At 42.9% G+C, this 27,755-nt stretch overlaps 1 protein-coding gene across 1 annotated transcript; it reads right to left on the bottom strand.

The window, feature by feature from the left end:
• Positions 1-3,296: 3,296 nt before the first annotated feature.
• Positions 3,297-27,476, bottom strand: fam131ab (family with sequence similarity 131 member Ab). The gene is made up of 5 exons (XM_026298662.1): positions 27,362-27,476; positions 12,392-12,485; positions 12,057-12,239; positions 5,106-5,237; positions 3,297-3,946 (listed from the first exon to the last, which is right to left on the bottom strand). The coding sequence occupies exons 1-5, from the start codon at positions 27,395-27,397 to the stop codon at positions 3,297-3,299; spliced, it is 1,095 nt and encodes a 364-aa protein (XP_026154447.1). The 5' UTR covers positions 27,398-27,476.
• Between the last annotated feature and the right edge of the window lie 279 nt (positions 27,477-27,755).

The raw sequence follows: 27,755 nt of genomic DNA, 5'->3' as shown, positions 1-27,755 counted from the left end.
ATCTCTGCATCTGCGTGAAGCAACAAACTAAAACGCACATAATAAAGAGGGAAACGGTTTCACTCTAAAAAACCACGTGTCTGATTCAAAGACAATGTGTTTTTCTGTTCTGGCGCTACAAAACATTAATGACCTCAGAACAGAGAGGCAAGCAAGAAACGCTTCATCACCAACCGCTTTCCACAAACTGCAAGGAGTTTTGTGGGACAGCTAACCTCAAAAGATGCCAACGCTTGTGGTGTTGAGAGGAAGGGAGGGGCACAGAGAGAGAAAGTTGGAGATGAAGGAGAAAAAGACAGACAGGAGAGAGATACGCATCTCCTGTTCGTCAGGTCGTTTTATAATCGCAGGCTAATTGCCTGTCAGCAAAGGTAGCATTCAAATGTCTTCTTAGTTATATAATGAGCCACCCTGTGGGGATAGATGGAGGAAGGGGAGAGAGTGAAAGGATAGAGACAAAGATGGGTGGGGGAGAGGAGAGGAGGTAGGGAGACGGGAATGACAAGACAGAGACAGAAGGATGGAAACATTCATCAGGCTGTCTGTGTGTACGTGTCAGCGGGAAATCTTCTGTTTCTAGTCTTATTAGGACAAAATGTTCTCACAAGGATAGATAGAGAAGCAAAGCGCCACTTCTACAAAGGAATTCAATTAAGGATGGGGTTTAGACTGGATGAACTAACAGAAAATGGTCCTCAGATGTATAATAATAGAACACACATGCGGATGTAAGAGGGAGCGCAGAACAGCAGGGTGAATGAAAAACGCATCACACCAAGGTGCCCAGGGAGACGGTGGGACACGCGGAGAGCGAGACAGAGCAAACACACTGTGGTGGACAGATCAAGCTCATAAACAGAGGAGGGGCAGGACGGCGAACAATGCCGAGCCCACGTCACCATTCTCGGACAAAAGCACAACTCGCCTCGCCAGCATCACCCAGCTTTTAATGTCAACCAAAAGGACAATGACGCAAATCAGCCCACTGCAACCTCCAGGTGCAGAGGGAGAGTGCACACATGAGATGCAACAGGTTATTTACTGCCTCTGTCTAAGTGATATAAGGAGTGTTTTACTCTGCTCTTGTTCATATAAAAAGAAAGACGGAGAAGGGAGCCAAGTTGTGGAGTGACATGGAGGATGTGATGAGGATGATGATAATACAACTTGGGAGATCACAGGTAACTAATGAAAGGCACAGCTTCAAAGGTTCCTCCTGAGTTGTTGCTGTCTTTTCCAACTCTCCTGACTGGCACTCTTCATTTTCTTGTAGTTTTGTTAAGTTAAGAGTAGAGTAGATTTAGCAATGCCATCCCTTTTTTGTCTCAAATTATTTATCCTTTCATATACTGTATGTTTTTTTTTTCCCCAGCACCAGTAAAAGTCCATCATCCAACAGGAGCTCAGCTGTTTTAAAGGGAATCGCTGCATTGAAGGGATTTTGGAATGGATATACAGTGCAAGCATTAGAAGCTTGCTGACATCTTACAATCACAGATACATTTGCACAAACAGCAGACACACAGACTCGTACACTGAGGCTTTTCTAAACACTCGAACATAAAAGAGGGACATGAAGACTGAATCTGTGCTTTAATAATTTTTGTAGAAAATAACTACACACTCCAGGATTTCTCTCTCCTAAACGCACAAAAATTCACACAAACAAGCACACTCACATGCAGAGGATGAGACAAGTGGTGGTAAGTGTGAAGGCGGGATGCACCGATGCTCTGGTCCAATGGGATTTCCTGAGTTGTATGAATGACAGTCCCTCTGGGAGAACCTCGATATGGAGATGGGAGTTTCTGTGTGTGTGACATACAGTAAACAGGCCCCTTTGCAAACATTGTAGAAAAGAAGGGAAAGTATGGAATAAAAGGCAAAGCTTTCCGGGAGTCAGTATGAGAGAAGAGAGAGAGAGAAGAGCATTTTGAAATTTTTAGAGAAATAAAGCAAAACAAGAGCTCTTCGTGAGGATCATGACAAATGGCAATTACAAACTGTATCACAGTATCCTCTTTTGAAATAAAAAATAAAACTTTTTTGTTCACATTTGTATTGTTATTTTTTTCCCAGTAGACTATATCACACAGTGATAACAAAGAAAAAGAGAAAACTATAGCCACGTTAGCTTCGTGCAAAAGACCACATACACTGGCACGCCGCATAGGCAAAGAGATCAAAGCAAGACAATGCATACAAAAATATAGAAAATCTCAAATGCAACTGGTCTTCACAGAAAAAAAAATGCTTTTCTGTTGTTTCAAACTGCACTACTTCCTGCCAAACACCTATTGTCAAAGGGTCACTTCAGGAACATTCTGTTTGTGTTTGTTGTTGTCACTGCTGCTGTGTGTTTTTTTAAGACAACTAAAGTTCTTGTGTCTTCCCTGCAGGAATCCACAGAACCTATAAAATATCCAGTAGCTATAGTTGATCATTATGGTATATGTCCATCATAATGATGTTTGAAATTATGTGAACAACATGTTTGAGTGATAGAAAACTAGTACAATAAAATCATATCATTTCTGTCATATAATCTGTGACAAATCTTTTTTAAACTTTGTTTTTAAAATACATACTGTCACTTTGACAACATTCCAGCATTTGCTAATAATTGGTAGTGACAGGATTATATAGTTTGGCATACTCAGCAAGCCATGCCCAAAAAGATGCTATTTTGTCTCTTGCAAAGAGGGAGGAGAAGGGGAGTCAGGGTGGTGAGGGCAGGTCCCAGGATGCAGTGTCAACCTGCCCTCCCATGGGAGATGCTGTGGAGATGGGCAGGAGTTATACAGAACAGCTGAGATTACAAACAGTGCTCAAGACCAGGTCAGCCCATCGATTTCAGCACTTGCAACACACATGCAAAGAGAAGTGAGAGTTTTAGACTCAGTCATTCTGTCTGCCTGTGGTGGTGTCCGCTTTTGGAGTCATTTCCTCAGGTAGTGACAGAGTCAAAAACTGTGGGCATCATACCCACGAGTAGCTCGTCAGACTGCTGTAGCAGAAACCTTACATTACTGTTCTCACACTGACAAAAAAGATTGTTTGGACGCCTTCAAAGAAAATGGAGTTAATACAGTACATGGGGGGCAAAGCAGTTACAAGTTGGAGACAAAGAGCTGAAATGTTGCAAGTAAGGCAAAGACGAATGATTTACACTTCATTCAGGGGAGAAAAAAAAAAATACGTGCAGATGTTCAAACTTTTCTGACGCCGTGGCAAAAAGAAGTTGGTGAAAAAAGAAACCCTCAAAGAAGTTTGAAGGGATTAAACGCTGAGGTGAGTCATTGTATGTTTGGCTCTACTGCCCTGTCTTCCTCCTCTTCCTCTTCATCCTCCTCATCTAAGGACACCACTCCGGAGGAGGCCACATCAGAAACCCTCCTGCGTGGGTCATAGTCGGGCGGGTACTCCACCCCATTGCCCTCTGCCTCCACCTGGCACATGGTGCTCTCATAGTCCTTGCAGGGGGTGTCATCGTCCTCTCCAGGTGACAAGTATGTCTCCGAGTAAGACACGGAGTAGCAAGGAGAGTCCTGACCTCCACAGGGCCTAATGGCCCGGCCTCCCCTGCCCAGGCTATGGAAGCTGCAGTCCCCCCCGCCAGGCCCAGTGTGCCCTGCCCTCTGAAGTCGGGCCAGCAGCTCCTCTCCTCCCTGCAGCGCTGTCAGGATCTTTGCAGCAAGCTCAGCTGCATTGCTGTGGGAGTGGGTGCTGCGGTGGCCGCCCAGGTCACGCAGCAACGGGTGGTGCTCATCCAGGCTGCAAAGGCTTGAGCCCAGGGTGTCCGGGGAGCCTGCTGTAGGCGAGGGTTCGCTGCTGCCACCACCCTCTCCGCCTCCTCCATTCTCGGAACAGGGCCCTCTCAGGCCCAGGTGCTGGCAGAGCTGGCTGTGGATCAGGTCCTTCAAGTACGGAGGATATGATGGCACATCTAGAGGGAATGATATAGACTGTGAGCATGAAGGCCAAAAGCAAGATGAAGACTGAGAAGAATCATGAGATGAAGCTAAAATGTCTGCACATTTGTAATTATTTTAATAGGTGCCCTGTGAAAGCTCATCTCATTTTACTAATAACGCCTGCCAAGAATGTAAATGGACTTCCACTGATATGAGCCAGCATTAACACAAGGGACATGCATCAGCACAAGGCAGACAAAATGAAGCCTGCTAACTGGCTGTAAACAAAGCAGGTTTACTTTTCTTAAAATCTGTCTTACAGATGATGTATAAGGACGGACATTCAAGAAAATGTATGTGTTTTGTTATACATGCAACACTACAATAACTGCACTGGATAATTATTAAGAATACCTTTGCTCTGTGTTTAGAACAGTATGCCAAACTCATTTATTTCAAAAATGAAGTGGGACTTTTTTCTGCTACTGAAGAAAGTAGTGAAAAATAAAATGCCAGGGTTCAACTCAATTAAAAAAGCAACCAATAAGGAAGAAAAAAATGTTTTGACAGTACTAAAAGCTATTGTTTTCTGCTTTAAAGGGGGGATGAAAATGACAGCAGTGGAAAGGATATAAATATACATATATAATATATACAGTTTGAAAATGTAGCCACAATAGGATTTTTTGTGAAATAATATTATTTACAGCATTACTGACTCAGATCAGGTTTCAAGTAGAGTTGATAAATCTATTCTGGCCTTTGCTGTAAAAGAAGCCATAGATGAATGTTTGAAGATGCAGCAACAACACTGAGCTGAATGTTATTAGCTGCAGCACAGGTTATTGGTGGGACGGTCCAATCAAGATGAAAGGTCTGTGTATTTATAACCCACTTAAAAAACGATCTTCACACAGACAGTCTCTGTGGCATAGATTTCCTGTGTGAAGATCGTTTTTGTGCACATGTACACAAGCATATTAAACTTGCAGGAGGGATATGAAATTGCATCAAGGAACAAAAAAAAAAGTGTTGGGAGAAGATGAAAACTATGGCACTGGGACAATGCAACAGAGTGGTGGATGAGGAAGAGGCCGTGTGATTGAGTATTAGAAAGAATGAGACAATATGAATAAATGTAATTTAGCTTCATTGTGGTGTAGAGTCTGTGTGTGTATTAAATGCGTGCACCTGTGCTCTGTGTGGCGGGCCCGTTGGCGGGCAGAAAGTCTTCATCGTATGAGTCATCATTAGACTCATCGCCGTCCACAGAGGACCAGGCCCTCAGCTTAGCCTCCGCAATGGCAAACTGCTCTGCCACACCTGTGAACACACACACACACACACACACATAGACACATGAGCTGCACATGTATACAAGCATAGTTGGCATGGTAACAGGCAGTAGAGTCTCCATGTCATGTTTTTGACTGACAGGCCTGTGCAAGGAACAAAGTGCACAGCGTAGAATTAGACTGGACAGAGACAGCAATCCCATTACAGTCCATGTTCTTCAGCAGTCATTCAGCTGCTGCACTTAAGATGGCTGTCACTGAGTGGACGGTAGTGTTGTTACGCAGGTTGCATGTCTACCAGGGCAGAGGAGACAGTAAGCAGAAAGAAGCACCAAAAAGATGCTTTGAAAGTGCAGACAAAATAATTCAATAATGAGTTTTTAGTCAGGTTTTTATACTATAAACGTCCGTATTTACAGTAGGTTTTTACAGTAAGGGAAAAATCATTGAGTGGGATGGAATTACCTGTGGCCTAGTGGGTCATATGAATACATTTTGCATGATGCATATTTTCACAATACTAACTTCATCAGTTTTTAGGTACTATGATTATAGAGTATTAAACACAGAGTTCCCAGATTCATTGTTGCCTTCCTTGTTAATGTATTATGAACAAAATTTAACAAGTTTGCTGTACATCAAATCCCCACCAGTGGCTGGAACACATTTACTGTGAAAAGATAGATAGATTAGATAGATAGATAGAGAGAGAGAGAGAGAGAGAGAGAGAGAGAGAGAGAGAGAGAGAGAGAGAGAGAGAGAGAGAGATAGATAGATAGATAGATAGATAGATAGATAGATAGATAGATAGATGACCACATTTACACATGCAAATGTTAAACAGACACTCATAATGGCCTTCAGTGTCTTGTGTTTAGCTGAGGTGACTCAGCATGCACCAGAACCACCAAAGCCACATAGTTCAAGTGACCAATCAACTCCACAGGACCTGACCAATCAGAGACAAACACTGCTGCCTTCATTCTTTTCTTCTAGGTCCATCTGATTTGTATTCCTCCCTCTTTATCCAGTCTCCCCTTTGTGTCCTGCTTTTCTTCTATTGCTCTCTCAATAAAACGCTCTATGGACTCACCTGACAGTCATTCCCTTTTCTTTCACTGTGCAATCTTTCAGCCTTGTCCCTCATTTCTCATTTTGTTTTCAGCCTTTCTGATTCATCAGCTTGCTTCTCTCTCTGGTCAATGCTCATGCGTTGTGTCCCACAGAGAGGAATCGATGCTCTCATTCATCTTCACTGTAGCTGGGCCCTGAACTCCTCACAAACACTGGCTTACTCTCAGTCCTCTGTAATTTTGAAGTCTGCTTTTTAGCACTCCTTTGAAAGCCGTTTTTAAATGATTTCAACTCAAGAAGAAAGAAAGTTTTCATCTACATACATACACATCTTATGTCAGACATACAACACAATAAAGGAAGGACTAAAGACATGGTCTATGCCTAAATAGACATTCTTTTTTGGCTTGTTTTTTGTCTGTATGACTTCAAAGTCATTCCTAGCAACAAATAGGAGTTGACCTAGTTTAAAATAAACCATTTAACAATACTTTTGATTGTCAAATACATGTTAAAAACTATGTATTATTAAAAGATAGAAATGGCATCTATACAAGAACATGCATAGAAATCTCAGTTTTTATTGACAATAACCTGAAAAGGTTGTTCGCTTACATTCCTCATGAACATACGAGAATGTGTGATGCTAATTTAATTTAACTGAATTCATTTTAACTGCCTATGGCCCAGTGTGGTGACAATATGCTGTAAGTTCATAATCACTTTTTCTTTTTCCTCTCTCTCTCTCTCTCTCTCTCTCTCTCTCTCTCTCACACACACACACACACACACACACACACTCTCTCTCACACACATACACACACACACTTGTTAATTTTCTACTACAACCAAGACTTCATCACTTATATCACTTGATCTTACTTTTGCTGTGATAACAGATAAAAACCATTAAAGGAGAAGTCATGTAAATAGTAAGATATGAGAGAGGCCAGAAAAAGGAGAACAGAAAAGGCAGAGGAAAATCGCTCAGTCACGGTTGCACTAGCCAGAAGCAAAACCTTACTGTGCAAATTAACCTTGAGAGTCTGCATTGCAGGGAGCGAGTGAGAGAATGAAGGGAGAAGAGGCAGAAGGGCAGGGTAAGAAAGAGAAAAAGGAGATAAAGAGACAAAGGGCAGGGGGGGACATTAAAAGAGGGGGCAGTGTGAAAAGGAGAGAGGAGTAATGAATAGAGATGGCAGGAGTGAATACAAGAAAAGCAAAAGATGAGGTCAGTCAGTAAAAGATACTTTACAGGGGAGAAGGGAGCTGTGGGTGAGCTGTAAGAACAGAGTGAAAGGCAAAGAATGTGGCTGTAAAGCTACAGTATTAGGCATCCCACTTAGAAATGGTATTAATAACACTTTGGTTGTCTCAGTTCTGTCTTCACTGTGATGAAATCCCTATATTCAAAGTAGGTAAGTGGAGCTTCACCCAAGTCCAGTAAAGTGATCATGGGCTCTATTGTTTTGCCAAGGACATTTAAATCCAAAGGTTAGTGAGACTCAAATGAAAATATTTGCAACATCTTGATTGTACCTGACTATTATTAATGATTGTTGCATAAATAATATCCACATAATCAGCTGCCTCCTCTACCTCTGCGGCTGCGTGGCAGATGCTCCCCCTACCTCCACCAGTGCAGCTACTTCCTGCACCTCCACCTATGAGGCTGCTCCCTTAATCTCCACCTCTGAAGATGTTCCCTCCACCTCCACAGCTCTTTACTATACCTCATCCTCTAAGACTGCTACCTCCATCTCCATCACAAGCACTTGTGAGGAACCAACGGCTGCACAGGGAGTGCAGTTTGATATGTCTTTCTGAGTCCTGGTTGAACGACAACATACCAGACTCACGCGTAGATATACCTGGCTTCACAGCTGTATGAGTGGACAGAGACTCAAGGATGAGCGGAAGGACGAAAGGTGGGGGAGTTATCCTATTTTCAACCAGAAATGGGTTAACCCCCAAAATGTGACTGTGAAAGAGAGGGTCTTCTGTCCAGCAGAGATGGCAAAAGTACTCACATTCTATACTTAAGCAGAAGTACAGATACTTGGGTGAAAAAAGACTGGTAAAAGTAGAAGTACTGACTCAACTTCTTTACTCAAGTAAAAGTAAGAAAGTATAGGGTCTGAAATGTACTTAAGTAAAAAAGTAAAAAGTAAAAATGTTTTATTGCTATTAGTGATACACAAAACATCTTTTGATAACTCCACAAAAATAAAAAAGTTCGACAAAAAAAGGGAAACTTTTGTTAACAACCTGCAAACTTTTATTAACAACCTGCACAGTGCTGGTACAGGGAACAAAACAAAATGGATTCACCATGAATCATTCTTGGAGACAACAACATCGAACAGTTCTTTTAAATACGGCCATGGATGGGGATTGTCTTGCTTTTCAGAATCTGCTACATTGTCATCGGACTCGCCAACACTCTCTGGATCCCTTTCTTCCTCCATGTCTCACTGCATGTTTTCTCTTCATTATAACCTGTACACTCACTCGATATCCCTCTCTAGTCAGTTACGACTTTTACGTTGTGTCATCACCCGTGGAGGTTGAAAAAGTAACAAGCTTATTTTGATAATATAAGGAGTACAAAGTACAGATATTTGTGTTTAAATGTAGGGAGTAAAAGTAAAAAGTCATCAGAAAATAAAATACATACTCCAGTAAAGTACAGATACCTGAAAAATCTACTTAAGTACCGTAACAAAGTATTTGTACTTTGTTAGTTCCCACCTCTGCTGTTCGGACACTGAATTGGCCTCAGTTGGTTTCCACTCATACTATGTGCCAAGGGAGAGTCCATATATAGTCACCATTGCTGTTTACATTCCACTGAAGGCAGCGCCTGCAACAGCGTGACTTCATCCATGATACCGTTGCTAGGATACAGACCCAGCATCCTGATGCATTCATTGCAATTACAGGGGACTTCAATCACGTCTCTCTGTCCTTCTGCCTGACTGACATTGTACAGTATGTGGACAGTATGATCTATCTTCAGCCCGCATACAGACCCTGTGTGCAGAAGCTTCCTGTTACTACCAGGTCTTTCAGGAAATGGTCACTAGAGGCAAGGGATTCATTGAGAGACTGCTTTGAGTGCACAAACTGGGATGTACTGCTGGAAGAGCAGGAAATCGACACTGACATGGACATGAGAGTCAGCATCATCACTGACTGCATTCATTTCTGTAGAGACAGTACTCTCAGTTAGTACAGTATGGTGCTATCCTAACAATAAACCATGGCTCACCAGTGACATTAAAGACCTCCTGAAACATTCCAGGACAGGGATAAGGAGAAGCTGAGGAGTATACAATGGGAGCTCAAGAAAACACTAAGGCCAGCTAAGGTGGAGTACGAGAAAAAATTGGAAAAACAGCTGGAGAACAATAATAGAACAGTGGTGTGGAGGGGGGTAAAGACCATCACTCGCTACAAACTGAAGAACTCAGTCTTTGGAAGGTGATGTGGATAGAGCCAATACCTTCAACCAGTATTACGTCAGGTTTGACAAGGTGGCTACTTCCATCTATATCTCTGCAGCTACTTCCTCCACCACCACCCCAGCTGTTGCTCTCCACACCTCTACAGCTCCTCAATACACCTCATTCTTTATGACTGATCCCTTCACCTGCACCTCTGCTGCTGCTCTCCATACCTCCGCCTCTGTGGCTTCTCCCTCCACCATTATTACCTCTGCGGCTTCCCCCATCAGCATTATTACCTCTGTGGATCCTCCCTCCATCTCGACCATGGCAGATGCTCCTTCTACCTCCACCTCTGGAGCTACTCCCTCCTACTCTCTCCACCTCTACCTATGAGGGTGTTCCCTCCACCTCCACAGCTCCTTACTACACCTCATCCTCTATGACTGCTACCTCCATCTCCACCTCTGTGGCCGCTCCCTCTACCTCCACCACCCTGCCGTTACAAATGAGCTCAGGAGACTTTGGTCAGGGAAGGCAGCACGACCAGATGGAGTGTGTCCAAGGCTTCTGAAGAAGTGCAGGACAACTTGCTATCCCTCTTCAGAGGCTCTTTAATATCAGCCTTTGGTTGGAAAAAGTCCCAGCGCTGTGGATGACTTCTGGTCTAATACCGGTGCCCAAAACAGACCGGTGGCTTTGACATCCCATATCATGAAGACCTTGAAGCGGCTCTTAGTCCGTTGCGTGAGGCTGCAGGTTGAGGAGGATCTTCATCCCCTTCAGTTTGATTATCAGAAACACATAGGAGTAGAAGATGCGCTGCTGTGCATATGCCTATCTGGATGTGCCTAATTCGTATGTAAGGATTATGTTCTTCGACTTCTCTGGTGGTTTCAACACTATACGGCCTCCCATACTGAGAGACAAGCTTCTATGTATGGGGGTGGCCCACTCCCTGACACAATGGATTATGGACTATTTGACATCCAGACCGCAGTATGTCAGGCTGGCGAGATGTGTTTCTGGGACACTGAAATGCAGCACTGGGGCTCCACAGGGGACTGTTCTTGTTCCTTTTCTGTTCATGGTCTACACATCAGACTTTAGATATAACTGAGAGTCCTGCCACATACAGAAGTATTCTGATGATATGGCTGTTGTGGTATGTGTGAGCAGTGGACAGGAGGGGGAGTACATGGACCTAGTGGAGGCCTTCACTGACTGGAGCAAAAAGAACTATCTTCTCCTGATCACCAAAATGCAGACATGATCAGCACCATGTAGGAAAGTCCACCTCCCAGCCACACACTTAGTAAAACATTGGTGTTTGTGTCTAATCTCAGTGTCTGATGCACAGTACAGTTAACATTTGTGTATATTAAATCAAGGAGCTGGTGGTTGATTTTAGGAGATCAAAAGCACCATGCCAGTCAGTCTGCATTGATGGAAAGAGACTGTGCAGACCTTCAAGTACCTGGGGGTGGTCTGCCAATGTGGATGCAGTGTACAGGAAAGAGCAGAGTTGCCTCTTCTTCTTGAGATGGTGCGGTGGTGCGGTTCCTACAATGTCTGCCATGACATGCTGTGGCTGTTCTACCACACTGTCATGGCATGTCATACACTGTTCTATGCTGTTGTCTGTTGAGGGAGTGGCATTACGGACAGGAACTGTAGGAGCCTGGACAAACTGGTGAAAAAGGCAAGATCTGTGCTAGGCAGGGGGCTGGACCCTCTAAGAACTATGGTGGAGCAACAGATATGGAGGAAAGTGCTTGCTATAATGGACATGACATCCTGACTAAACAGAGTAGCAGCTGCAGCGGGAGGCTCATCTCATCTGCAGAACTGAGAGGTTGAGGAGATCCTTTGTCCCCACAGCCATTAGAGTTTTTAACATTAACTGTTGATATGTTATTTATGTTATATGTTATTGACTGGGTGCCTTTATCTGTTCATTGTATATAGTGAAATTTCTGTCTAAAAGTAAATATAATCTGAATTTTCCCCATGGGGGATGAATAAAGTATCTATCTACAGTATCTATCTATCTATATAGTGATCAAGTCAATTTTAAATATCTTTACATTATAATGATGTGTTTCCATTTAATAAGGGCCCCTAGTGTGATTGTTTATCATAAATTTGCACATTTTTATGAGCCCTTTGCCCTAGGTGTATGAGTTATCTCTTCACTATAACTGTTGTATGGTAATGTGCACATTTAGACACCCTCTTTAAGCTTGAACTCTGAGTGCACCAAAGCAGGGTGTTTTTTAGTGCTTATGTAATAATCAGGTTGCACAAGCAGACAACAGAAGTCTTACCGGCAGCAAAGCGAGCCTCCTGTTCACCCTCAGTGAGGTCGGAGTAAGAGTTGAAGTCAGATTCAAGGGCTGCTGGAGTGTCCATAGGCTTACACCACCCTTTCCACTCTATCAGGTGCGCTACTCTGCCCTGCGCCATGGCTGTAGGCTTTGTCACATGGTCTTTCACTACCTGGGAAATGCCTACATGACACATATTAAGGGCTATGCTGCAGCATAACCTCGTTATAATCGCACATTTTAAATGTGTGTATATATAAATATATATCTTGAGAATGTATAAACACATGTAAGTATGTCAAGTGCTTTCAGGAACTGTTTGATGTGTCACTCACCATGCAGAGAGGATCGTGCTAACGCAGCAATCTCTTGAATTGTGAGAGCTCTTCTTGATTTTGGTAACATTTCAATGGTGTCATCAATATTCACCTGAAATGACAAGAAAGATGACTGTGTGAGGGAAACCTAGAAATGTAGCTTAGCTCAGCAGGAACATAAGTAACAAAAAAAACAAACTGCTATAGCTCAGAAAAAAAGCCCAGTGTTGTCTTTTGATAGAAAAGGGACCCCTATGTCCAAAGTGCTTCAACTACTTCAGTGTATTTATGGCATTAGAAATTAAAAGTATTTCTCTTCACCCAACAATCAATATTTTAGTGAGTTACAAGTTGAATGCCACCATCACTGACATGTGCATGCAAGGACACACACATGAACCTGTACTGAAAAATGATTAGTAGGATTATGACCAATATCTGATTTAATATTTTATGTTGAAGTACAAAAGAGAGTTTTAAAACAACAAGACACTGATAATGGTGGTTACTTGTGAATAGATATTAACTTCAGTGGATGGTTTAATTAGCCTGTTGGCTAATGAGCAAACGAATATCTTGTTCAACTAACTGAGCTGAATCTTCTGTATTTCGCAGTAGCTATGGCTCCATACGGGAAAGCACAGAAAGAAAACTTTTAAGATTCTTGACAGGTTACTGTAGATTTATTTATTACCTGTACACAGCCAGTACCCAGGTGAACCTTTTGAGTGGCAACAGATACAACTGACATAACTTCAACTTCAACTAACCAATTAATAAGAAAACATCCCGAAAGGAAACCGATAAAGTCCTGCGTTCAGACAGTTAGAGAGGTAATACCCTTTCACAGAGTTCACAGATGGTAAACAAAAGGAAGACCGTTCCTCCCAGTTTACGCTGCATCAAATCTATCTGCACTGTAAAGTCAAACCACAGAGAGGGTATCATGTGTTCACAAGTTCTTTTGTCTAACTCTTTTATTACCCCTACTGTACCTGCACTCACGTAGGAAACAGGTACGTCAACAGCAAAGGCCACATACTGAGCTGATGCTGTATATTTGGTCACAGTCAACACACTTGGCTGACTGAGCAAACTGCTGCCTTAGGTAAACAAATATGTCAACAGGTAGACCTACAGATACAAATGGTAGAAATGATTGAACCATTAGAAAAGATAAGTATTTTGGATTGTTGAGTCATTCTGAAGTTAAATCTTCCTATTTTCTTCACCACTCAGTACAGCTCACATTCAATTTGCAAGGAATAAGAAAACACTGCACACCATGATAAAGTTAGTGTTCCCATTAGAGTCACTCTGACCTTACCATGTTGATTCCACCAAATACCAACAAAATACCAGCCCAACAACAAAGAAACAACAACAGAATAATCTGTCTGAGGAGACCTGCAAGAGCAAATGGGGATCCAGAGTAGGGCTGCTCAATTATGGAAAAAATCCAGTCTTGGATATGTCCAAGATTAGTAACAACACTGATTTTGATGCATTGTTAGTTTTTGTGCAGCATCAGGTTTTAATTTCTTCTGACTAATTTACAGTTTGTGGATGTTTTTGCCCGATTGACTGCCATTACAAAGACATTTTTTGACTGCACAGCCATGACACTATATAATCATACATTCTTGATGGTTGGTGGTTTCCCCTGTTGGGAAGAGGCAAAATTTGTGATTTTTACTGTTGACAACCAAGTGGCCCCATTAACCCTTTACACAGGCCTGTGCATAGAAAGCTTAGTTTCTATCCAGTCCACAGTCACTTTTGATATTGAAAATAACTAATTTTTGGGGTTATTTACAAAATCCATGACATCACTTATGAAATTGGCATTAAAAGGGTTAAAATACTGGATTTTTTTTTTTAAAGATTTAGTAGTTTTGATCAGAACTGAAGTTGATTAACAGATTTATGCAAAAAAAAGTTGAAAAAATATTTATCTGATATATTTTTACACCAGTTTATTTTAGTGGATGTTTTCATCCTGAACATAATGAAAGGGTAGTGAATTTGGCCACAGTGTATTATTGACCTATGGAAGATTTCTAAATCATATTTCCAAAATTTATGTCAATTTAAGGTTTGTCACCAAAAATCATTCCATTTGGTGAAATACAGTGAAAGTTATGGCCAACTTAAGAGTGAAAAATGACCCTTGGTGGATGAAAACATCCCGAACAGTAGGGTACATGGGCGATAAAGCGTCCTGTCTCATTTTGCCTCTAAACTTGATTTCATTACTATTATGCTGTTTCAGATATATGTCCACAATAACAGCAATAAGACAGCTCATCATTTCTGGATTTTGGAGGCAATAAGTGGTATATCGGTTTTATCAGAGCTTTTAAAAAAACTGACCTACAGCTCCTGTTGATGACCCTGCTGCTCCTCCATTTGTCCCCTCCCACCTCTGCTCTCCCACTGCTCTTACTGAACAGCAGAGCGAATAGAAGGGAAGATATGAGCAGCACTTAGTACAGGCAGGGTGCTTCAATTGGACCACACCTTTTCCATCACACCCAAACAACATGCACACTGCACAAACATGCACATTTAAATACATATATCATTTCAAATATGAGCCTGTGAAGCTGAATTCTACCATTATAACCCTTAAATTTAAAGCTTGACACACTTATTAATACATGGAATATACTCATACATCTTGATGGTCTGGTGAACACAGAGAGTGGAGAGGCTATCATGATGATACTAAGGTGCACCTTTGGCTTTTAAATCATTCGTTAATGTGTCCTGCTACCAACAAACAAAACAAAACAAAAAAGACATCACACTTTGCCTGTTACGAGCTGACAGTAAATAGCATACAAGCTGGTGGTGCATGACCAATGACTGTAGAAGGGGTGGACATAGGAGGCCGCTTCCGAGTTTGAAGCCATGTAGGAAATAGTCACTGGCTCGCTGGTGCATTGACTTCCATTCAAAAACCTGTGTCAATTACTAAGTCATTATTGTTACCACAGTAATCACTGTGGCTCTGTCGTCTTTGTTTGAACACGTTCTTAATATTCCTAAAATTTTTTATGTGGAGATTTGCTCCGAAAAACAAGATATTAAGGTAAACAACTGACAAATCAGGTGCCTCCTTTCATCCATGTCGCCTGGTCCCATCCCTACGTTGAAATGATTGCCAAGTTACTTTACCCATACACAAATCGCCGACGGCCACCAGGCTAAGCCTTATGGCTAAGTCCAGATCAGACTAGCGGTCTAAGCTTTAGCCGCTCTCTCCAGGTGGCCTGTACGTTCAACGAGCTCGCTGCTGATTGGCTCAGTGGTCGCCATGGAAACGTTCTCTATTCACTGGCTGTCCAAATATGGTACGTCTGGCTCAAAAAAGCAACATGGCGACATCCATAACGGTAGGAAATGACGACTGAATTGCGGTGCGTAACGCTATGGGTGACGTCACACTACATAGGTCCACCCCCTATACAACGTCAGTGTGCATGGCGTAAAACTGACCTGAGTGCTGCTCTGTCCCAATGTCCACCCTAGTCCCTAACCCCTCAATTATAGTGGAACACCACATATTGCACTCAATTTTTAACGGTTTATATTATATATATATGCACATTTTCGACTGTTTCCGCCATTTTTTCCTTCACGCAATGCATGACGGTCTATTCTGCCCGTCTAGTGACCATCATTGCGCACTACTTTTTACAATGACTTGTGGGAAATGTTAAGGGTACTTTTCAGTTACTAGCCATTCGGACCCCACTACAGAATTGGGTACTCACTATATGGGGCCCTATTTAGGGAGTAGGGTAAACATTCGGACACAGCCGACATCTACTCAAAATTATAAAATCTAATTGTAAAATACAGTTCAAACCCAACATTGCCTTGTGGGCTTAATTATATCATTTCACTTCTTTGATATGATTTATACTGTAAGCCAGTTATGTTACAGCTGTCACAACAGCAGGTTTTCTAAGTAGTTAAGACACATTTGTATTTATTGCTCTAATTTTGGACTAACCAAGTTTACGTCACTGCAGAAATCTAATTTATGCCACTAAGTTAAATAACCTTTTCTTTTTTATCTAATGTCAACTGGGAAACAGTGGCACAGAGGCATTCTGCCTGTTGCTTGGATTTTTCTTTCAGCTCTCAGTCCAAAACACACATGGAACACAAGAAAGTCAATATACAAAAATTAGATGAGAAGGAAAATCAAGAATGTTTGAGAGGAACACACTGGAGTGATTTCTGCTTTGCCTGGTGGAAAATAACCTGAACATCTTTCCCCTCCTTGAACATGCCATGTTTCTGCCCAACTGTGCGTACCTCACTCTCTTTCTTTCTCTTTTCTCTTGCTCAGCTTTTCCTCAATGGGAACATTTCTATGGCAACCAGTTGTCATGGAACAATTCCTTCTGGTACACCTCTGCTCTCCACTGATGACTCCACACACCACACACCCAACAGCCAAAATAATGGAATTTGCATGTCTTCCTGCTTTTACTTTTCTTCTTGCAATCTATAGGGTAAAATTACTGACATAGGTTAATATGAAGCAATAAATTATTTTATTCAAAATTCTTTTTGAATTCAGCCTGAGTTTTATGACCAACTGGTGTGAGACCAATCTACCACTTTACAGAAGTACTTCAAGCCAAAAAAAGTTATATTGGCGAGAATAAATATGTGAATCCATTGGAATTACTTGGTTTTCTGCATTAATTTCTCATAAATTTTGACTCAGGCACAATCATATAGTGTCTTGTGTGTACAGCTCTCCCAGAGTAGTAGACTAAACTGTCTCCATTTACAGACAGAATTTGTAACTGTGAACTGAGATTAATTTTACAATTTCCAGCATTATGCATATAAACAATCCATGATCACAGTACTGCTGCAATCTCCTTTTTTCAAGGCAAGGATCATATCAGCAGATGCTTATTGTGAAAAAGGAACTCAAAATGTTTGTTTTTCTTCATTGTTTGTCTTTATTGATTGGACTGCATTCAGTTTGGACAAGATACGTACAACAATTTGTGTATGTCTATTGGTAGTTCCAGTGCCTTGCTCATAGTTGTATTGACCTGACCATACTTTACAACCTCTTCACACATAAATGGAGATAATTCTAAAGTGTTAACTTGCCTTTTCTTGTGACTGTATTGCTTTGTGTCTTTTGTGTGTGTCTTTTTGGAGTTCCCTAAAATGTAAGGCTTTAATGAGCCCTAACTCTGTAAAAGAGGCATGATATCATCAGCAATCCAGCCAACCTGTCTCTCACAGTTCACAATTCAATCACACGCCTGCCCATGATGAGTGAGAGGCTGGATTTCATAATGGATCACTTAGGCACAGCTAATCGTCGCCTGGCTGGCTCACTCTGACACATCAGATTCACGCCAGATGGCCTGCAGTGATGAATAAAAGAGGCAAGGTGGACTCATCATCTTCATTACCATCGTCATCATCTCTGAACAAATTAGAGAATTTCACCAACTTTGGGTCTACAGCCTTAATTTGAAAAGCACAGGCACTGTTTTAACTCAAGGTACAGAGTTTATAAACACAAATAAAGAAAGCCTACAAATAATTAGAAAACAACTAGATAACAAAAATGAAAATTAAAACAGAGAATGAATTCAGTGATGAACACACAAAAAAAAAAAATGTGTTGAAATAAATGGCAGCAAGTCCAACTAGCTCCATGTTTTTTGTAGTTTTTCATATGTTCTGTCTTACTTGTGCACTGGCTCAAATAGAGTAGTGTACACTACGGAGGAACTGTTGGCCCTGTCAAAAAACACTCAATTCGGACTATGCTGAAGAGACCAAGAGGACTCTACAAGAGGATGTAGAGCCGGGGCTAAACTAAAGGCTAAGGTGAACAATAAAATTTGGAGATACAAGCCTTTTATGTCCTCTGTGCTCATGGGGAATGTTAACTCGCTGTGTGCCGAGATGGAGGCGCTTGTGAGGAACCAGCGACTGTACAGGGAGTGCAGTTTGATGTCTTTCTGAGTCCTGGTTGAATGACAACATACCAGACCCATGTGGATATACCTGACTTCACAGCTGTTCGAGTGGACAGTTATCCTATTTGTCAACCAGAAACCCATACAGACCCAGCATCCTGATACATTCACATAAGATAAGGCTACAGTACACAGCAGAGTGCCAGACGTAGCCAAGATGTGAGATAAATAAAAAATATTAAAAAATACTAAGTGCCTATGGGTATGTACAGTATATGAACATTGATGGATAAAGTGGTAAAGTGACTGCAGGATATTGCACTGATGTGATTTACCTCATACTACAGTATTGTACATGATCACAGCAGATGGATGACAAATGTACAGTGTTAGTCATGTTCCTTGAAGAGTCTGACAGCAGCAGGAAGGAAAGACCTGCAGAATCTCTACTTCACAAAGCGAGGGTTGATCAGTCTGCCACTGAAGCTGCTCTCCAGGGCAGACAGGGCATCCTGCAGGGGGTGAAACTCATGGTCCAGCATAGATGTTAGTTTAGCCAGGACCCTTCTGTCCCCCACCTCCCTCACTGAGTCCAGAAGACAGCCCAGGACGGAGCTGGACTTCCTGATGACCTTGTCCAGCTTCTTTCTCTCTCTCTCCATGATGCTGCTGCTCCAACAGACCACACCGTACAGGATGGCTGATACCACCACAGAGTCATAGAAGGTCCTCAGGAATGCCCCCTTCACCCCAAAAGACCGCAGTCTCCTCACGAGGCTGTAGATTCATTGCAATTACAGGGGATTTCAATCATGTCTCTCTGTCCTCCTGCCTGACTGACTTTGTACAGTATGTGGACTGTCCAAAACTTGGAGAAAGGACATTAGATCTGTTCTATGCTATGCTAGGTACAGCTTACAGGGCTGTACCTCTTCCACCACTGGCTAGACCTGATCACAGCATGGTCTATCTTCAGCCCTGTGTGCAGAAGCTTCCTGTTACCACCAGGTCTTTCAGGAAATGGTCACTAGAGGCAAGGGATTCATTGAGAGACTGCTTTATGTGCACAAACTGGGATGTACTGCTGGAAGAGCAGGAAATGGACACTGACATGAACATGAGAGTCAACATCATCACTGACTGCATTAATTTCTGTAGAGACAGTACTCTCAGTTAGTACAGTATGGTGCTATCCTAACAATAAACCATGGCTCACCAGTGACATTAAAGACCTCCTGAAACAGAAGAAGAGGGCATTCTAGGACAGAGATAAGGAGAAGCTGAGGAGTACACAACGGGAGCTCAAGAAAACACTAAGGTGGAGTATGAGAAAAAATTGGAAAAACAGCTGGAGAACAATAATAGAACAGTGGTGTGGAGGGGGGTAAGGACCATCACTCGCTACAAACTGAAGAACTCAGTCTTTGGAAGGTGATGTGGATAGGGTCAATACCTTCAACCAGTATTACGTCACGTTTGACAATGTGGCTACTTCCATCTATATCTCTGCAGCTACTTCCTCCACCACCACCCGAATGGCTGCTCCCTCCACCTCTGCACCTCTGCAGCTCCTCAGCACACCTCATTCTCTACCACTGATCCCTCCACCTCTAACTCCGCTGTTGCTACCCGTATCTCCACCTCTACAATTGCTCCCTCCACCATTATTACCTCTACGGTTGCCCCCTCAACATATTCAGCTGTCTCCTCTGCCTCTATGCTGCTCCCTCCATCTCCTCCGTGGCAGATGCTCCCTCTACCCTCTACCTCCACCTCTGAAGCTAATCCCTCCACCTCCACCTATCAGGCTGCTCCCTTAATCTCTACCTCTGAGACTGCTCCCTCCACCTTCACCTCTGCAGCTCCTTACTACACATCATCCTCTATAACTGCTACCTCCATCTCCACCTCTGCGGCTGCTCCCTGTATCTCCACCATTCCTTCGTTCCAATCTGAACAGCTTCTCCTGTCTCTAACAGGAGGTTGGAGCTGAGCTCAGGAGACTTTGGCCAGGGAAGGAAGCAGGACCAGATAGAGTGTGTCCAAGGCTTCTGAAGAAGTGCAGGACAACTTGCTGTCCCTCTTCAGAGGTTCTTTAATATGAGCCTGCAGTTAGAAAAAGTCCCAGTGCTGTGGAAGACTTCTTGTCTAATACTGGTGCCCAAAACATCCAGACCACAGTATGTCCGGCTGGGGAGATGTGTTTCTGGGACACTGGAATGCAGCACTGGGGCTCCACAGGGGACTGTTCTTGCTCCTTTTCTGTTCACAGTCTACACATCAGACTTTAGGTATAACTCAGAGTTCTGCCACATACAGAAGTATTCTGATGATATGGCTGTTATGGCATGTGTGCTTGGTGGACAGGAGGGGGAGTACATGGACCTAGTGGAGACCTTCACTGATTGGAGCAAAAAGAACTATTTTCTCCTGAACACCACCAAGACTAAGGAGTTGGTGGTTGATTTTAGGAGATCCAAAGCACCATGCCAGTCAGTCTGCATTGACAATAGATAGAGACTGTACAGACCTTCAAGAACCTGGGGGTGGTACTGGATGAAAAACTGGAGTGGTCTGCCAATGTGGATGCAGTGTACAGGAAAGGACAGAGCCACCTCTTTTTCTTGAGACGGCTCGGTTCCTACAATGTCTGCAGTGACATGTTGTGCATGTTCTACCACACTGTCATGGCAGTTGCACTGTTCTGTGCTGTTGTCTGTTGGGGGAGTGGCATTATGTACAGAAACTGTAAGCGATTGTACAAACTGGTGAAAAAGGTCACTTCTGTGCTAGGCAGGGAACTGGACCCTTTAAGAACTGTGATGGAGCAACAGATATGGAGGAAGCTGCTTGCTATAATGCACAATAATAAACACCCACTCCACAATATCGAGACTAAACAGAGTAGCAGCTGCAGTGGGAGGCTCATCTCATTGCACTGCAGAACTGAGAGGTTGAGGAGATCCTTTGTCCCCACAGCCATTAGACTTTTTAACATTAACTGCTGATATTGTATATAGTGACATTTCTGTGTAAATTAAATATAAGAGCTGCTGGACAATCCGGTATCTATATATCTATTTATCTATGAAGACTTGGATAGTCCAGTCATCCATTTTCTGTACCCACTTACTCCTAACTAGGGTCACAGGGATCTGCTGGAGCCTATCCCAGCTCTGTTTGGGTAAAAGGCAGGGGTACACCCTGGACATTTCACTAGTGTATTGCAGTGCCACACAAAGACAAAGAACCTGACACAATCATATTCACTCCTACGGGCAATTTAGAGTCAGCAATTAACCTAACATGCATGTTTTTGGACTGTGGAAGGAAACCAGAGTACCCAAAACCTACCAAAGCATGGGGAGAACATGCAAAGCACACAGAAAGGTCCCTGAAGGGTCGCAAACTCAGGCCATTCTTGCTGTGGGACAACAGTGCTAACCATTCAGCCACCATGCTGCCACCAGACTTGGAACTATTTAACAGGGAAGGATTGAGCAAATATTTTTGTAAAACTTTGAATATATAAGTATGTTCTGACACCATGTGGAAGTACACAGATGCATCAGACAGCCTTGATTAGTAATTTATTTTCTGTATATGATACATCAGTGCTGGCTCAAAGCATCCCACACTGGTAGCATACACATACATGGCATCGCCTGTTTAATGAAGTTTTGAAGCACACCATAAAATTCTATTTACATTGCATAATTACATATGGTACCATCAAAATGACTCTCAACATAGCAAAGATCACTGTGATATAGAGTTGGCTGCTCCTATTAGGGGGTGCTACAGCGGATCAATCGATCTGCATGATTAATTTGGCACAAGTCTTACACCAGATTCCCTTCCTGATGCAACCCTCCTCATTTACTCAGGCTTACACCGCACTGACTTGTGCAACTTCAGCAGTTGAGTCTCTGATCAGCAGCTTCTGATCTTCCAAAGTGGTCTCCCATCCAACCAGGCCCAGCCCTGCTTAGCTTCCAAGATCTGACAGGTACTCACAGGACAATATGGCTGCTGTGATCTAGAGCAATTAATCCCTTATAAATAAAAATAAAATAAATAATAATAATCACTGAAACACTGTCCACACTAGCTAAACCTTCAACTTTTAGCCTGTGTCACAGGTGTGTCACAATAGCCACAGCATATTAACAGTCCTTTTGTGTGTTTTCTTTTCAGTCATAGTGTATGTTGGTCAGTGGTCAGTTGTAAGTCGCTGCTTTAATCACCAGTTTATCAACATCTCTTGATAAGAAAAAGACAAGCAGAATAGAGCTTCCTCCAACCTTCCTCTGTGTTCAGTTCCTGTTTCCACATGATGTAGTAGATCCTGAATGATTTCACTCAATTTGTTAGGGAATGATGTCCCACCTGCTTTCCATTGATGTCACTTATTTCTCCTGTAGACTTGCTGGTTTAAAGTCTGTGCAATATATGATCTGGTTATATAATGTCTTTTATTACAGTAGCTGGTTTCCACTTGCTGCCTGCTTCATCCTTGCCAGTTCTTTCTCCATTAACTCAAACAGAGCCCTGGATCCTCGATCAAAGAAAATTTATGTTTGTGCGGCTTCAGCTTTGATGATACCAGCCTGGCTCCAGTAGTTTTTTTGGTGTTGGCATTTATGTTCTTAGCATTCCCCCCACACACAGTTTTGCAGGTGAAAGACCAACTCCACCTGGTGGAGTGTTTCTAAATTTAAGCAGGGCAATGTATGGATCTCCTATACTGTTTTGGGCCTTTCTAAGAAGATTTTCCACATTGTCCTCTCTGCTTGACTGGGGCACGGCTGGAGTTGATTTGTTGTCGAAGAACTTCCACTTAGCAGCCATCTTTTTGCTTACAAGCTGACTCACTTCTGACACCACATTAAGTATATAGACAAAGAACCTATGGATACAGATGCGTCACAGAGTTTGATTTTTTTAATGCCATTCTCAGTGTATTATACAGCACAGTCAGCTCCTTTCAACCCATCCTCATACAGTACATGACAAAGTGACTTCAGTTTGTTCTGTACTGCCCTTTTATTAACCCTTGTGCATTAAAGGGTCATGACACTAGCGTTTCTTTACTAAAGGTATTCTGCTGCTTATATACACAAAGTGTGTTATTGGAGCTGTTGCCCTTTGGGAACATTTTACTTAATGCACCCTGAAATAGGTGAGAATGTGCTAGAAACCCTTACTCTTCATTAACCCTTTTATTAGCAGAAATGGGGCTTTCATGTTTCAAATCACCATTTCCCGACTGCACAAAATGATGTAATCTAGTGAATTTCTTTGCCCTATGTCCAGGTTAATTAAAGGAAAGTCAGTTTTATATGAATGCCCCTGTTCTCTTAAATGGCATCTGCATATCTCCATTTAATGTAATGCTTAATTTGAGTCCATTATAGAGCAATAAAAAATATCAGCCTACAGGCTAGTTTAATAATAGTAATAATGTGGGCTCCAGTGCACAATATGTCAGTGGAGCTGTATCACATAACCAGACTACACTCAGGTTTAAAAAAAAAAAAGGGGGGGCACCTCGCTGAAGTCCAGTGCGCCCAAAGGTGCTGTCAGAATCAGTCTGCGCGCCAAGGAGGTCTGCGTGCTCCCCAAAAGCGCTAAGTCAGACAGGGAGCTTGTCATGCTCCAGTCCACGCGCAATGAACCATCAACTGCCACTGTCAGGAGAGAGCCACGTGAAGGTTAGAACAAATGAACAGCTGTAAAACTCATAGTAGCCCTGCACCACATTCTTGCTCCTAAATAAGAAGCCAAATAAATGTAGATAATATGACACCTCCACTTTAATGTGACAATGGAACATAATAGGCCTGTGTATTTCTAATAAGCACAAAGATGGAGCACAAATTCTCATCTATGAGTTTTAAGGGTTATGCTAATCCTGTTGATCAAAGTTGCAATCACCCATGCCAACTCATGCCTCCAAGGGGACCTTGGAGCAGCCACTGACCATGTAAGGGAATGTAATGTTGGTGTATCTCACTACAGTATCACTCCAAAGAAAACACATACGTACCACTTAAGAATACCCCCGATATAAACATAGCAGCCCATTTCCAAATTTCTTCCTGCATACCCAGCCTACACATATTTTAAAATTGAATATTTTAAAATAGCTGCGAAGCTTAAAGAATCAAAGTAAAATCAGGTTGGTTTAAAATGGGGTTTTAAAAAAAGCACTCACATTCCAATAGGGTGCCAGTTAAATAAATCTTTAAAAGCATCATCAGGACGTAGTTAGAGTAGCCTATCATTTCAGGTGCCAGAGTCACAAAAAGGGTCCTTAGGCTTGTACCATACAATATTTGATTCTGGAGCACCCTTTCTTTTTATAATGCATGGAACAAGTCTAAATGTTGGACTCAGCATTCATAGCATACCTTTATTGCAGCTCACTCTGCAGTGTACAGACTATTTGTAGTGAGATAATACTGGAGGAAGGCGTGGAGGTCTATTTCCATGCACTTTAAAGCCATGCCATGTCATGCAGGTACGGCTCTGGCTGCAGCCCAAGCCTGCTTGATATTTCATGAAGTTGATTCTGCTTTGCCAAACGATGCGTAGCAGTGTACATGAAAAGCGCAGAATAAGGGACATGCCTGTGATAACATGAGATCTTTTTCGTACCTCCCTGTTGTTTACGATACATTTCTGAGACGTGAAGAGGTCACGTCACCAACGCCAAGCAGAGACAAGCTGCCGGTCCAACAGCGCTGCACGCAGCGCAAATGTCACTAAGCAGCCTCCTGGCTTCAAACGTCACTTTAATGTCTCACAGATGCACGACTGTCTGGTTGACTAGAAGAGTTTAACGTTTCTAACAGCTGCCTATGTAGTGACTTTAAAAGCCCCGTGGGCCATAATGCAACAGAGGTGTTTGTGAACCCGCGGTGGGTGGGGCCTCGCAATAACAGAGCCGATACTTCAGCACCTGGACAGCTCCGTCCGCCTCACACACATGTGCAGTCTTGGGTGTGCTCGTCACTTTTCAAATCAGGTTTGCAAAACGAGATAAGAGGTGGGCCGCTAAATGGCAGTGGCCTGGCTCTTCTTTCCAGCCCTCCACTGCAGGGAACCGTTTCTAGTTACTGTCTGTGAAAAGAACAGCTCGCTCGATTAGTCGTCAGCATCTCAAATAAGGTACCGAGTCCAATATCGAGACCAATCACTCACCCCAGGTCAAAAGACCTGCCGTTTAGCGCGCTGAGCTCAAGTTGCCCACCAGCAGAATTCAATATGCGGAGTTTAGTTGGGTGTGATACGATCACATGCCCGGGGTGTAGTGTATCGTTGAATCTAGGCCACCTTGGTCAATGAAAGTATTGTTTAGAGGAGTGAGAGGTGCACATGTGTTTGTAGCATTAACCTGGTGTCCAGAATGAGCAGTCATTTGAAACCGGGACATATAGGCTGCGCAGCCCGCTGTTCGCCCAAACCCCGGGGGGATGTGATGGTAACACGTCAGCAACCAATTGTCAGAAAATGCTCATATTTCGCACACTTCACCACAACCTCGCCCTCTCAGCCAAGCGGCTTTACGGTCACGTATTTCGAGACGCAGCATTTTAAAACTGCGCAAACTTCAACAGAAATATTTTGCACGTAGTTCCCATCTGTTCCATGAATCAGCAGCAGTTACCCAGTTTAAGTGGAAAGTCTGATTATGGCAACAGGTCGAAATGTAAAGGAAGTAAACGCATGTATTAGAATGGGTCGTTTTCTGAAGCCTTTTGAATGGACCAGAGTGAAACTTGTGTTGTGAGGGCCTGCGGTCATTGTGCGTCTGTGGCTAATGTGTTCATTTGTTCCAAGTCTTTCTATGTTAATTCATCTCCTCATCTCCTTCCCCTGAGCTTTCTAAAACGGAGATGCGGCTACAGGAAGCGTCTTCTCTCCCCTCAAAGCAAACACGAATTTTATTTTATATATTTTAGATTTATTTTACTTCGCTCTCTCTCTCTCTCTCCCTCACACACACACACACACACACACACACACACACACACACACACACACACACACACACACACACAGTAGTTCTCGTTGTCGTGGAAACTGCAGAGACCTCGGCCGTGAAACTCTCTCACTCACGTCTTTCGGGCTCTCAGAGAGACTGAGGAGCGATTCAACACAATTAGGTCAAGACCAGCAGCAGCAGTGTGATGTCTCTGTCTCTCTCTCTCTCTCTCTCTCTCTCTCTCGCACACACACACACACACATACACACTGACACACACACACACACAGGCTAATCAGGAGAGTCAAACAGGTGGCTGTTATTGACCTACTGTATGCGACACTTGATAAACGCGCACGCAGGGCAGCTTCATGTGGGCTTCTTCGCACACGCACTGACAAGGAGACGGGGACAAGGCGCCATAATCAAGTAACTGACAACGGATTACACAACCAATTACAGGCGGAGAGAGGACCCATATGCTTTGAAATGATAAGCAAATCACAGTTTGGAAGATTGCACATAACATTTACATCAGGTGAAAAATAAATCGCCTCTTTATGGGAAAGAGCTCAAAGGGTGGGTGGATGGATGTGGGGCAGGTCTGATTTATGAAGGCTACAGAGGAGACCCAGTCAAATAAATAACAAGGGGGGTTATTCGAGGGAGACACGCGTCAGTGATCGGGGTAGCACGTAGAGTTCTCGGCGACATTTAGCCGCGAGCAGCGCGGATGAGATGCACGTAGAGCAAAGGTGTAAACAACCGTGAGAGCAAATAGATGCGGTAGCAACAGGGAGCTTGTCTCTTGGCAACAAGCAAATGATCAATTTCTGCATGTGTGGGCCAAGAAGCTCTGATGAGGTCCGTTTAAATTCGGACATCTGTGAACGAGAACTCGTTTATGTATTTTACTTTAACACCAAGAAGAGACTATGCCGAAATTCTTAGAAACACGGAGTCATGTATCTCGGGATTTTGCACGATCACATGCGTAAGAATAGGAGCAAAAGGATGTCCTACCTTGCAACTAAAGTGGGTCAGCGCGGTCAGAACCATCGTGTCCGGATAAGTCTTCTCCTCACCGATATAAAAGCCGTTTAATAACACATCCTTCAAATAGTGTCAAGAGCCCCTGTCTTCTCTGTGCCTGACTGGCGTGCTCAACAAAAAGCTTCTTGCAACTCTCGTAGTATCGCGATGTTTAGTCTGAAGATACCAACCCCTCAGCGTTTCTCCAACAGCTCACTGAAACGCAGCATTGCGCACGCACGTACACACACACACACACACAAACGTCATTTAATCTCCAATACATGGGGATTTAAACAATTCCACTTATCTACATATAGGGCATGTAAGTTCCTTATTCATATGCGTATGACTCAGCAGCGCTATCATATGTATCATCTGTGGC

Source organism: Mastacembelus armatus, chromosome 13 (assembly GCF_900324485.2).
Source record: "Mastacembelus armatus chromosome 13, fMasArm1.2, whole genome shotgun sequence".
In the NCBI taxonomy this organism is placed as follows: Eukaryota; Metazoa; Chordata; class Actinopteri; order Synbranchiformes; family Mastacembelidae; genus Mastacembelus; species Mastacembelus armatus.
This window is presented reverse-complemented; position numbering and strand designations above follow the sequence as displayed.